We start from the raw sequence: 12283 nt of genomic DNA, 5'->3' as shown, positions 1-12283 counted from the left end.
CATAAACGATTGACGTGAGCGCATGCCGCCAAGACAGGAAGGGCAGCAGACTGGGCTGCGGCTGCTGGACAGGGGTCAGCAGACTGGTCAGCAGCTGCTAGACAGGGGTCAGTGGACTGGGCAGCCATTGGGCAGTGGTCAGGCTGGACTTGGGCAGCCACTGGGCAGTTGTCAGGCTGGACTTGGGCAGCCACTGGGCAGTGGTAAGACTGGTCTTGGGTAGCGGCCGCTGGACAGAACAGGGAAACAGGGAGAGAAATCAAACAGGTTAACAAAGAGGGCAGGTGTAACAGATTAACTAATAATGGGCAAACATGGAGGTGGGGTATGACGTAAGACTGAGAGACACATGGCAATACAGAAATAAAACAAAACCATGTGCTCTCAAAAGACACCCGAATGGCACGAGCGCATTTCGCCAGGACAATAAGGCAACATGCACCCATGCCAACCGACAGACAAGACGAGAGAATGCACAGCAACACCAACAAAGCAATGCCCTGCATTCTCACACTAGACAAAGCCTGCGCGTACATCGCGAGGCAAACACCACGTGACTGGGGAACGGCCTCCGTGGCCGTGAACGCTGACAGTGATTGGAGAGCAGGAGCCCTCCTCCTCCTCTTTCGGATGGTCAGAAGCACTGTTGCAGGCTCCTCCGCCTACTGGCGGTAAGCAGCGGGCTCCTCCACCTCCTGGCGGTCAGCAGCGGGCTCCCCCGCCTCCCGGCGGTCAACTGCAGTGGACTCGGCTGATGGTCTGTGCTTCTTTCTTCTCCTCTTCCTCTTCTGAGGTGCAGAGGCAGTGGCCGAGGTGTCCACTTCCATGTGGGGTGTGCCCTCGTCCTTGGGTTGGGATGAGGATTGGAAGTCTTCCGAGGCACAGGCTGTGATAAACTCCTCCCATTTCATGGCTAGCCTGACTGCGTCGAGAAAACCTCCATCCTCACCCCGATCCGGGACACAAGATCTAATAGGCTTATTCAGACCTGCCCAAAAAAGATCAATTAGGCAGGTCTGATTGTGTACCAGACCTGAGGATAATGCCAAAAACCCGTGCAGCCTCTTAACATGCTCTGCACAGGTCCAGGGGGGCCCCACAACAAATTCTAAACTGTATTTTTTTAATAGGAAAGGGGCCCAAAGCAATATACAGCCAGGGGCCCCAGAATATCCAGCTACGGCCCTGCTCCGGACATGAAACACAAGGTCCGGACTACCGAAAAGCGCACAATGGGGAAACCACACCCGAAACCGTGTGCTCACACAAAGACAGAAAACGAAACACAAGACAGACATAGAACAATGATGTCACAATCCTGTCACACAAAAACCTAGACTGACAGGATCGTGACATGTATCTCACAATAATCTGACGAAAAAGAAAAAGGTCAGACAGCAATAAGAGATTAGATAAAAGTTCAATGAGAAATAATGAAAGAAAAGAGTAAAGAGACAATGATAAATCATTTGTTCAAACAATGTTCCCACATGTGAGGAAATTTGAGTTGATTCGAGGCAGGGAATTGCTGTATCTCTGATCTCTTGCAGCATCTGTCTGGTACAGAAAATATTTGAAGATACAGCTTTGCTTATTAACGGCTTGTATAGAGGAATTTACTCATCTTGGTGATCACGGATGAAACAATACCGTCATGCTGATTTTTATTAATTTTACAGGTTACTTTAAGTGGTTTTACTAGGAGACTCACAAATGGGCCACTACACTATCCAGACCTCTCCTGATCAGTGTGCCAAATTTCACCACTTTCCTCCAAATGGTTCTATATGCTGCCATAGACTCCCATCACAGAGGAAACTTGGCCCCTCATACCACTCAATATCAGCTTGTATTCATGAGTTTTCCAGCATGGTTTAGAATCAATCGGTCATGAGTAATTTGCTGTAAAGCGCATTGTCATGCTCTCTGAAGTGCCTTTTTACTTTTCAAGGTGAACAGATGCACAGATTGTGTAACGTGTCAGCATGTGATGCAGTCTGATCATTTGAACATCGTCAGTGAAAGAGTAAACAAACAGGCATTAAAGCAGGATGATAGCACTGAAAAAGCTTGAAATCCCAGTTTGAGGTAAACACTGTGACCTATATTAGCCATGAACATGACATTTGAGATGAAAACTGTAATTGCTTAAGAATGATTTGAAACAGATTGAAGTTTCATTCATACATGTTGCTAATGTTTTCGCATTTACTGTACATTCTTAGAAACATTCACATACAAACATTCAAAAAATTAAATCTGGATGCAATGACATAACTTGGATCTTACAGGCCCCAGTGCAAAGAACTGCCTGTAATTGCGCCACTGGCTGGATGACAATAGATATGAAATATAACATTTCATGAATGCTTGTTTTGTGGTCATTTGATTTTCTTGATAATTATCTGTACCTGCCCTTCTGGCCCCACCTGCCAGCAGGCTTTTCCCCGCCTCTCTAGGGCTGGGGAGGGGGACGAGGGGAGGGAAAAACAAAACAAAAAATGGAGAGGGAAAGGGCAAGGTGGAGCGACAGTGAGAGAGAGGAGAGAGAGAGAAAAAAACTTGCTCGCCAGTTCCCAGACACACCGTCACCTGGTCCTCGATCACTCCTCCACCCTCTGGCAGACAACGGCCACTCCTCCCCGGGCAGACCAGAGCCAGTCCTCTGACCCCTGGTGGATGGAATGCCCCTCCACATTTTGGCGGCCGGTAGGGAACTCATCGGAGGGAGGGCATCGGAACTCGACAATGTCTCATCTCCTGACCTGATATTTTGATTTTTTATTAAATAAATATATTTGTTTGACAGGGAAGCTGTGTGCAAACAGGAATATATATATATATATATATATATATATATATATATATATATATATATATTCATTTATAAAAAATAAAAAAGCACCCCAGAAAAAAGGGCACCTTCTCTCGAGGAAGAAAAATGTCAGGTGCTCAAGCCCCCTTTGATGTCTATGTGTGCACTTGCCTGCTCCTCCCTCCTGGGGAAACAAAAAGACAAAAAACATAAATGCACACACTGCAGCTGCATGTGTCTCTCTCTCTCTTGAACTGCCGCATTCCACTGCACTTATCTCTCTCCTCGGCTGATTAACCCAATTGGGGGCCGGGCGTGTGTAGTCACGGCCTGGCCCTGCCCTCCTCCTCATCACACAAGCCTTGGGATCAACCAGGCTCAACTGAGGAAGTCAGTTCCCCTCTGGCTAGACAGCATAAATACAGTATAATGCCAATATCAGTTAGCCAAATGTAATACAAGTCATGTATTAACTGAGTAAAATGAGTAGATTTTTGGTGAATTTTTGGAAACTAAAGGATATTGATTGAACTTTAAGATTTATGATTAAGTGTCTTTAAAGTCCATCCTGAAATTACTGTGGAAGTCAGTGTCCTTCGTTATTAGGCTGATAAAGGCTTTTGTTGGCAGTTATTTATTGGCAATTTATTCCATTTTTAAAAAAGTTATGCAAGCTGTGGTCAGAGAAACGTATCTCACTGTTCGATTGGATTGAAGTTGATAGCAGTTTATTTGCTGTGTAGTCTATCCTAAGACCAAGACGAAGCAGGCAGTTCTCAGTGAGGTGTGCCTTGCAGTCCAACTGGAAGCTTGTGGCAATACATTTTTCCATCCTACATGATGCAGACAGTGATCATCAAAGTGCCCCTCACTGACTGGCTGGCACAGACTGCAGTTTGTAGTCATCGCAAAGTGACAAATAGCAGTGGGAGTGGGACAGTGGGGAGTGGGAAGCTGGATCTGGCAGGCTATGTATCCAGAGCATGAGACAGATTATAAAAACTGGAATAATATGAGTGTAGATGCCATTCATTTAATTTTAATGTAGAGTTAGAGAAAATGAAAGTTTTTTTTTGTGGTTTTGGCAGACCAGACTAATGCAGCATAACTACGGGTTGAGGGATAAATTCGGTGTATGCCAGTCTGAAGAGATGAGTCTTTAGTCTAGACTTAAACTGAGAGAGTGTATCTAAATCCCAAAGAATGATGGGTAAGCTATTCCATAAATAAGGGGCCAAATAAAAAAATTATCTCTTTTTGTGGATTTTGATATTCTATGTACAAACAACAGGTCCGAATTTTGCGACCGTATTGAACGTGATGGATTACTGCATGACTGAAGGTCACTTAAGTATTTAAGAGCTAGACATTCAAAGCTTTGTAGGTAGTTAGCAGAATTTCAAACATGATATGAAACCTAACTAAGAGAGCATGTGTCGTAATTTAGCAATATTTCTGAGAAAGAAGAATGCTGTTCTACAAACATTTGAAATGTGTTTTTTAAAGGACAGATTGCTATCAAACATAACACCCAAGTTCTTAACTGTAGAAGATGACGTAACAATACATATATCGAGAGACAAATTATATTCTAGCATCTTATTTTAAGAGGTTTTTGGTCCAATAATTAATACCTTTGTTTTGTCAGAATTGAAAAGTACATTTCTAGCTATCCAATTTTGTATATCATTGATACACTCTGCTAACTTGGACAATTAGGAAATTCCATCAGGTCTCAAGGAAATATAAAGCTGAGTATCCTCGGCGTAACAATGAAAACTAATTCCATGGTTCCTGATCAAGTCTCTGTGATGAAGAGGAGGACATGGCTGGGCCGTGATGGAGCATGGCCGGTGCTGAATAAGCTGATCAGCGGGTGAGCGAGATAAAGGGCAGCTGGAGACTCCGGTTCAGGAGTGAGGGGGGGGAGATGCATGTTTGTTTTACATTTACGCATTTGGCAGATGCTTTGTATAAAAAAAACTGACAGTGCACTTATTACAGGGACAATCCCCCTGGAGTTTAGTGCCTTGCTCAAGGACACAATGGTGGTGGCTGTGGGGATTGAACCAACAACCTTCTGCTTACCAGTTTAGTGCTTCAGACCACTACGCAACCACAACTCCGAATGGTTTTAAATTGAGTTTCTCATTAAAACTTTGTTTACTGTTCAGCCAGTTCCTGCCTCCTCCTTGCCCATCCTTTATCTGTTACAGTCTCCCAAGGGAAGCATATGCAATGAGAAAAGTAGAGAACATAATACTGAGCCCTGCGGCATTCCAGACTAAACTTGTGCTTGATCTGACTGCTGTGGTAGCATTCTGATAAATAGGACTTAAACCATGCTAATGCAAGTCCACAAATGCCAACATAATTATGAACCCTATCCAAGAGAATGTCATGATGGTGTTGAAGGCAGCACTACGATCATATATCACTAGAGGAGAGATGCAGCTGCGGTCAGATGATAAAAGCAAGTAATTTGTAACTCTGATAAGTGCAGTCTCTGTTCTATGATTGGGCCTAAATCCTTACTGAAATTCTTCACAGATACAATTTCTCTGCAAAAATGAGCAAAGTTGTAAGGACACGATCTTTTCTAGTATTTTAAACATAAATTTGAAATTTGAGATTGGTCTATAATTTACCAACTTTCCACGATCAAGCTCTTAATATGGGGTTTTATAACTGCCAGCTTAAAATGTCTTGGTGCTTGTCCTAAAAATAGAGAAGAGTTACTTTTATTTAGAAGAGGTTTTGAGATTACAGGAAACACCTCTTTCAGTTGCTTAGTGGGTATATGATCTAGAATACATGTTGATTTTGATGCTTTAATGGTAACACAGTTTAGTGGTAACCAGGGCTCGTGTTGAGGAGGGATGCGAAGGGACGGCATCCCCCTTGTTGCAAGAAATACCAAAAAGCATCACCCTTGTAAAACCACCATCCCCATTTACAATCCCCTTTAGATCAATTGTGTCATGTATTACTTAGAACTAATCATGAAAGTAAAATATTTTATTTTCTACGTTTTATAAATAACAAACTTTAAATAAGGGCGATTAGCCGGTCAGATTTTATTTCGATGTGTGATGTTGCCAGATTTCTATAGGTGAAATCTCCCAGTTAGATTTTGACACTTGTACAGTTTGGATATATTCTGCTAGGGTGACGCTTTCGTCACGCAATCTGGCAGCCTTGAGCGCGCTCTCTCTCCACTGTGAAAAGACGCCGGCTTTCTGAAAACACTGGTAAACAGGTATGTAGAGTTTAGTGATGGGTTGACCTGTCCTTCCTAGTGCTCACATGAAACTTATGCCTCTGATGGTATTGCAAGATTGCAAACGTTTCACGTTCTTTCAAAAATGGCCAAGAGAACAGTTCCAGAATTTTTTTTGTCTTTCTTTAAAAAGAAGAGAACAGAAGGTAAGATATTGCTATGAGGAGCGTACAGTTACAACATGTACATGTTTTTAATTCAAACAATTTTTGGGGTTTTGCCCATAAACGCTCGTGTGTAGAACAACTTTTATTACACCACTGTATAATTATCCTTCATAGTTCGGTTACTGGAGTAGAAAAATGCATGTCTGTAACAGTGGGCGGGCGATCTAGAAAAAACCTAGATTATAACGTGGATCCTTTTCACAAAATTAATCAGAAAATACAATAACAGAGGGTAACTGGTGCATATTATTGCCATGCGTCCTAAGGGTCAATGAAGTGGTGCTCATTTTTGTCCAGATCAGTTAAATTAAAAATACATAAAAAATGCAATTAACGCAAACCATTTACTTGAATACACCTCTTCTATATTTTACATTTTTCTGAGTTTAAAGTCATATTGATATTTTTTTCTGGGGCTTAAAATAAAAAAGTCATGTGGTGTCCAGAGACGGTCAAAAGTCAAAGTCTTATTAAAAAGTGAAATTCCTGAAAAAATAAATGTATAATAATTTGTTATTTCTTAAAAAAAAAAAAAGAAAAGAAAAAAAAAGAAATGAGTTGCTTAAATATGCAGACTGGGCAGCTTTCAGAGCCTGTCTGTAATAAGTGACACTATCCTTCCATGCGCCACTAAATACCTCTAACTGCTCTCTTAAGAGCGTGAGTGTGATCATTGGGGCTTTTCTCTTTAAATTTCTTTATTTAAAGGGGGTGACACTATCTAGAGTGCTAGAAAAGACTGCATCCATATTTTCTGTTACTGCATCATGTTATTCTGAACTTGTTGGCACACTGAACATTTGAGACAAATCTGGAAGATTATTAGTGCAGCTATCTTTAGTTGTCGTAACAATAGCTATACCAGATCAATAACTTGGTGTGTATTGAGTGAACTCAGCTATGTGCAAGATTCATGACTTACTGCAGCTGTTTGTTGTAAAGGTTTTTGTGGTTCTTAAGCAGCAGGTGTTCTACGAGTTTGGGGCAGGACTACCTTTTTTCCTGGCAATTTCAGTCCTTTTTAGCATAACATTTAGCAACAACTTAAGCCACATCCACACTAATATGCTTTCGCTTGAAAACGCATAAACTTTTCCTCCACCAAGAATGAAGCGTTTCAAAAACGCTCTCCATTACAGCATACTTTGGAAAATTGATGATGTTAGCAAATTGAAAACAGTTTTCAAACGAAAAACTTACTGATTAGTATACAGTAGATGAGGCCTTAGATTATAGATACATTTTAGTTCAAATTAAGTTTAGTTTAAATGACTCCTATAAGTTCCTTGACAAGAAATCACAAAACAAATCTAGTATTGACAATATATTAACTGACAAACGGTCCAATGTGTAGGTACTGTAAATGCAAGCAACTTTTTAGAACTTCCTCTTAGTAATTAAAGCAATGAGGCAGAAAAGGTCAGAGATGTCACTTCGAAATGTTTTAATGCATTTAAAAGACAAAGACTATTGTTGTTAGTTAGTGAGGCCATAATGATTAAATGTTTTGTGTAGGAAACAAAATGAGTGCCAGAACAATGTAAAACAAACAAAATAATGTAATTATATTTAGTATTGTATATATAAAATACATTTTTGTAGTAATACTAAGGTTGTGGGGCGTTTAAGGTCAAGATATCGCCTTTTTAAGGATGATGAATTAAATTTAGGGCTACAACATGTTTTTAAGTTATAAAACATGGCAGAACACTATGCATTGGCTTTGCAACATTAAATATCAAGATATCTTTGGATCACACAGTTATGCTCTACTGCAATGGTTCTTAACTAGTGGGTCGCAACCCAAAAATGGGTAGTATGTCTGCCCTAATAGGGTCACGGACAGCAGGGAAAATCAGTGCTAAACAAAAAAAGAACATACAACCGTACATATAATCGTGTAGAGTTAGGTTAGCAAAGTAAAAAGTCTATCAACTTTTAAAAGGGAGGAGAAAACCTTTCCTGTATCTTTTGTTGTTTACATTACTGTGCACCCAAATTAGAAAAATGTATACACGGACAGGTTACATGGTGTGCCCTCATCTTCGAAAACCATGAACAAAACCAAGGTAAAAAAAAAAAAAAAAAAAATTATATATATATAATCACACATTAAATTGGTGCCAACCACAATTTGGTTTGTGTGGTGGATTTTTTGTTGCTAAGAACATGAAATCATTGAAATTCTCATGATGTTAGAATTTTTCCCTTTCAGCCTGTCATGTATATAATTTTACATATTAGTGGGCCTACTGTATTCTTCAGATCCAGACATGATGCTCTTGAAAATGTCACTCGCCCAAGTCCAAACATGCCAGTTTGCAACGATCATGCAAGCTGCCGCCTGTTTCCTCATATTTATTCACCGGAGACCATCTCCTCATCACTCAGTCTTTTTTCAGGGGTGAATCGTCTGCCCTCTACCATTTTGTGCTCTCACTCCTTGGCTCTCTCTTGCTTTTGTACCCTGCTAGGTTCTTCTGAATGTTGTCCTCCTCTTGAGAGGGTCAGTCTGTCTGTAGCATCCCAGCAGTGGTGGCAACAACACAGTCGGATCTGTCGCAGCTCCCTCCGGAAAGACTTGCGAAAAACATAGTAAACAAAAGGGTTGTACACCGTTGAGCACTTTGCAAAGAGGCAGGGTAGCAAACTGACAATGGGCGATACTCTGTAATTGCCCTCGGAGTGAAACATGGTCCAAAGGCTGATGGCCACATAGGGCGCCCAGGAGATGATAAAGCCAGCGCTGATCAGAATGGCCATCTGAAACACAGGAGGAAAATTTGTACTGACAGGAGAAAGAAGTGAAAAGAGCACAGCTGGTAAAGACTAGTAAATCAAGTTGGACATGCTTCTGCTCTTATAGTGTGGAAGAAAGGGCAATAATGCATTCATTAAGAGTAATAGTTAAACATGTTCTGTTTAATAAATGAAGTTATATGAACATCACTGGTTCTTCTAAGATTAAAAATTCAAATGCTTGTGGGTGAGATCTGTGAAATGAAGGTTTGCATGAGCTACATTTACCATTGTGAACTTACAGTGCTGAAAAGTCACCAACATACCGTATGTTGTATGTTGGATGCTGGTCCCAAGCACGGGATGCTAGTGTTCACAAAACATTCTTAAGAATAAAATTCTTCTTAAATACCATTTTCTTCTTATTTTCTAACTTTAGTTGTATTACTGAAAATGCTTTTAATAATGTTTTTTTTTTTAATGAATGTTTTATGAAAGACTTCCTTGGAATAATTTGGACTTTTTCTTAAAAAAAAAAAAAAAGCAAAAATCGAGGTTACAGTGAGGCACTTTCAATGAAACAAAATGGGACCAAACAAAAGTTAAACTTTTAGGCAGAAATGTGAAGCTTATAATTTTATGTAACCACTTACATTAATTGTGTTAAAACTCATGTATTATTTGAGCTGTAAAGTTGTTTAAAGGAATATTCATAGTTAAATACAATTTAAATGTATTGTTCACCCAAAAATGAAAATTCAGTCATTGTTTATTCATCCTTGTGTTGTTATAACCCTATATGACTTTCTTTTTCTTAACAAAAAGGGAGAAATTGTGAAAATGTTGTGTTAAGTGATATAATACAATTGCAGTTTATAGTGACCTCTTCAAGTTTCAAAAGAAGACAAAAGTATAATTCAAATGTCTAACAAGATTCCATGAGACTCATGATTCTTATGAAAGCATATGCTAAGGTTTTGTGAGAAACAAACCGAAATCGAATGTATTATTTTTTTTAAATGTTCACTGTCCGTTGATCTCTTGTGCGTGTTCATGATAAGGCATGAGAGCAACAGTTCACATTGGGGCGTTCAAATGAAAACTTGTTTATCTAAAAACAGATCTGAATACATGTTACGGGATTACATATTTAAAATACAAGTAACTGTATTCCACTACAGTTACAATTTAAATCTTTGGTAATTAGAATACAGTTACATTCAAAAAGTATTTTGATTACTGAAGAGATTACTTTGCATTTTATTGTCATTTGTTTCATTCAGTATTTATTGCTTTCAGATGGAAAACATTCATACATATAAATGATGCGATCCAAAGTGCATTTGAACAGCGGTGAAACACTTTCTTATGATGTGTTACATTCATACGAGCAGACAGAGAAGTATGAAGTAAGTTTGGAGCAGAAGATATAGAAATAAACCTTGTGTAAATTGTCAGCTTTACGCTAAGCTAAAATGCTATTTCTAGCGATTTTACATGCACATGTTACCAGGCACGTTCATATTTTTTTTTATCAAGAAAATTCACGTTGGATCATAATTTCTTTTTTCTAATAAGACCTTTGATATTAGCGCAAAAATCGTATTCTTGATAATAATTTTTTTTATTGTTTTCCTGTAAAAATATCTAAAAATCCTTAAAACAAGATCAATTTGATTTATCTTGTTTTAGAAACAACACTGCATAAGATATTTAGGTTTTTCAGAGAATGTATTTTAATATGTGTATTTTGTCTTACTGTACTGGCAGATTTTTTATAGTCAAAACAAGTGAAAAAATCAACCAGTGCTGAAGAAGTAATCCAAAGTATTTAGAATACGTTACTTACCTTGAGTAATCTAACGGAATACGTTACAAATGACATTTTACAGCATGTATTCTGTAATCTGTAGTGGAATACATTTCAAAAGTAACCCTCCCAACCCTGGCAACGAAGTTGTAAAATTGTCTATAACTTTACACAGAAAAGGTTAGTAAACAATTTGATCACACTAAAATCATGTTAACACACATATTGTTCATGTCTTTTGGCTATACTTTTGAAATAGCTAGGATTTTAACGTTTACAGATTGGCCCCATTCACTTCTATTGTAAGTGCCTCACTGGAAACCAGATTTTTCTTTTTTTTTTTAAAGAAAAGAAGGGACGAGTCAAAATAAATTTTTGTGGTAATCAATATTATGCCACACATGCTGTTGACTGAGCTTAACTTATACTGAACCCTTAATATTCCTTTAAATCGCTGTTTTTATGGTCGTTTTAGTGTTTACGGTGTTAAGTCATCATAATAATGAAGTTGTAAAATTGGATATAAATTTACACAAATGTTTAGTAAGTGATTTATTACTACTACGATTTGTTAATCATGTTATAACAAATATTGTTTATTGTCTTGTGGCTATACTTTTGAAACAGTAAGTATTTTAATGTTTACAGATTGGCCCCATTTACTTCTATTGTAAGTGCCTCTCTGTAACCCAGATATCTGCTTTTTTTTTTTTTTTTTTTTTTTAAAGAAAAGGATGTGTCGAGATTAATTTTTAGGGTAATCAACATTGTGCCACAAATGCTGTCGATTTAACTTATATTGAGCCTGGAATATACCTTTAAAGTAATTAAACTATGTTCAAGCTACTCTTTTGAAGTAGTTACTGTAGCTACATAACAAATTAGTAGTTATAATATAAAAAGTAGCTAACAACAGACTCTAATAAAGGGGACAATATATTGAAAATCTGTTGTTGTTTGTAATTTATAATTTAATGCAAGAATTATTTCTCTGGCTCACAAACAATCAGGGGTTTTAAATAAAAAATAAAAATAAATAAATAAAAAACTCAATTTGGGAGACAGCATTAAAATTGAACAGGTTAATTTATGTTTATATTTTGCTATAAAAAAATGCAATATACCGGTAGAGATGGATGACACACAGGGACTTGATTCTGTATATTGTTTCTGCTTGATTCCGTTTACTCCGTATGAACTGTTCGAACAAACAGGTGGGGTGTATTGGTGTCGCTGATCTCATCATTGGCGTCCCGTCGAGGGTAGGGGGTATCCGGCTTATGCATTGGCTACTTAATGTAAAAAGGGTTTTAAAAGAAAAGTTTGTATTTTGAAAAAAGCTGAACTATTGTCACGCTACTCAGAAATGTAGTTAAATTAGTAGAGTTGCTACTTTTAGTTATATCTCGCCAAAATGCTCTAGACACTGTAAGGTTTGAAAGCAAGGATCTGGAAAATGACAAGGAAACAAG

The 12283-nt window shown here is 38.3% G+C and overlaps 1 protein-coding gene across 1 annotated transcript in view; it reads right to left on the bottom strand.

Moving 5' to 3' along the window:
• Nucleotides 1-8245: 8245 nt before the first annotated feature.
• The window catches only part of opn8a (opsin 8, group member a), a 31866-nt gene continuing 27828 nt past the window's right edge, over nucleotides 8246-12283 (bottom strand). Inside the window, exon 4 of the mRNA XM_051644955.1 lies at nucleotides 8246-9025. Within this exon, the coding sequence (XP_051500915.1) occupies nucleotides 8699-9025 (327 nt within the window). The 3' untranslated portion in view covers nucleotides 8246-8698. The remainder of the gene's footprint in view (nucleotides 9026-12283) is intronic.

Source organism: Myxocyprinus asiaticus, chromosome 19, assembly GCF_019703515.2.
Source record: "Myxocyprinus asiaticus isolate MX2 ecotype Aquarium Trade chromosome 19, UBuf_Myxa_2, whole genome shotgun sequence".
Classification (NCBI taxonomy): Eukaryota; Metazoa; Chordata; class Actinopteri; order Cypriniformes; family Catostomidae; genus Myxocyprinus; species Myxocyprinus asiaticus.
The sequence above is the reverse complement of the archived record's forward strand: the minus strand, read 5'-3'. Positions and strand labels throughout refer to the sequence as shown.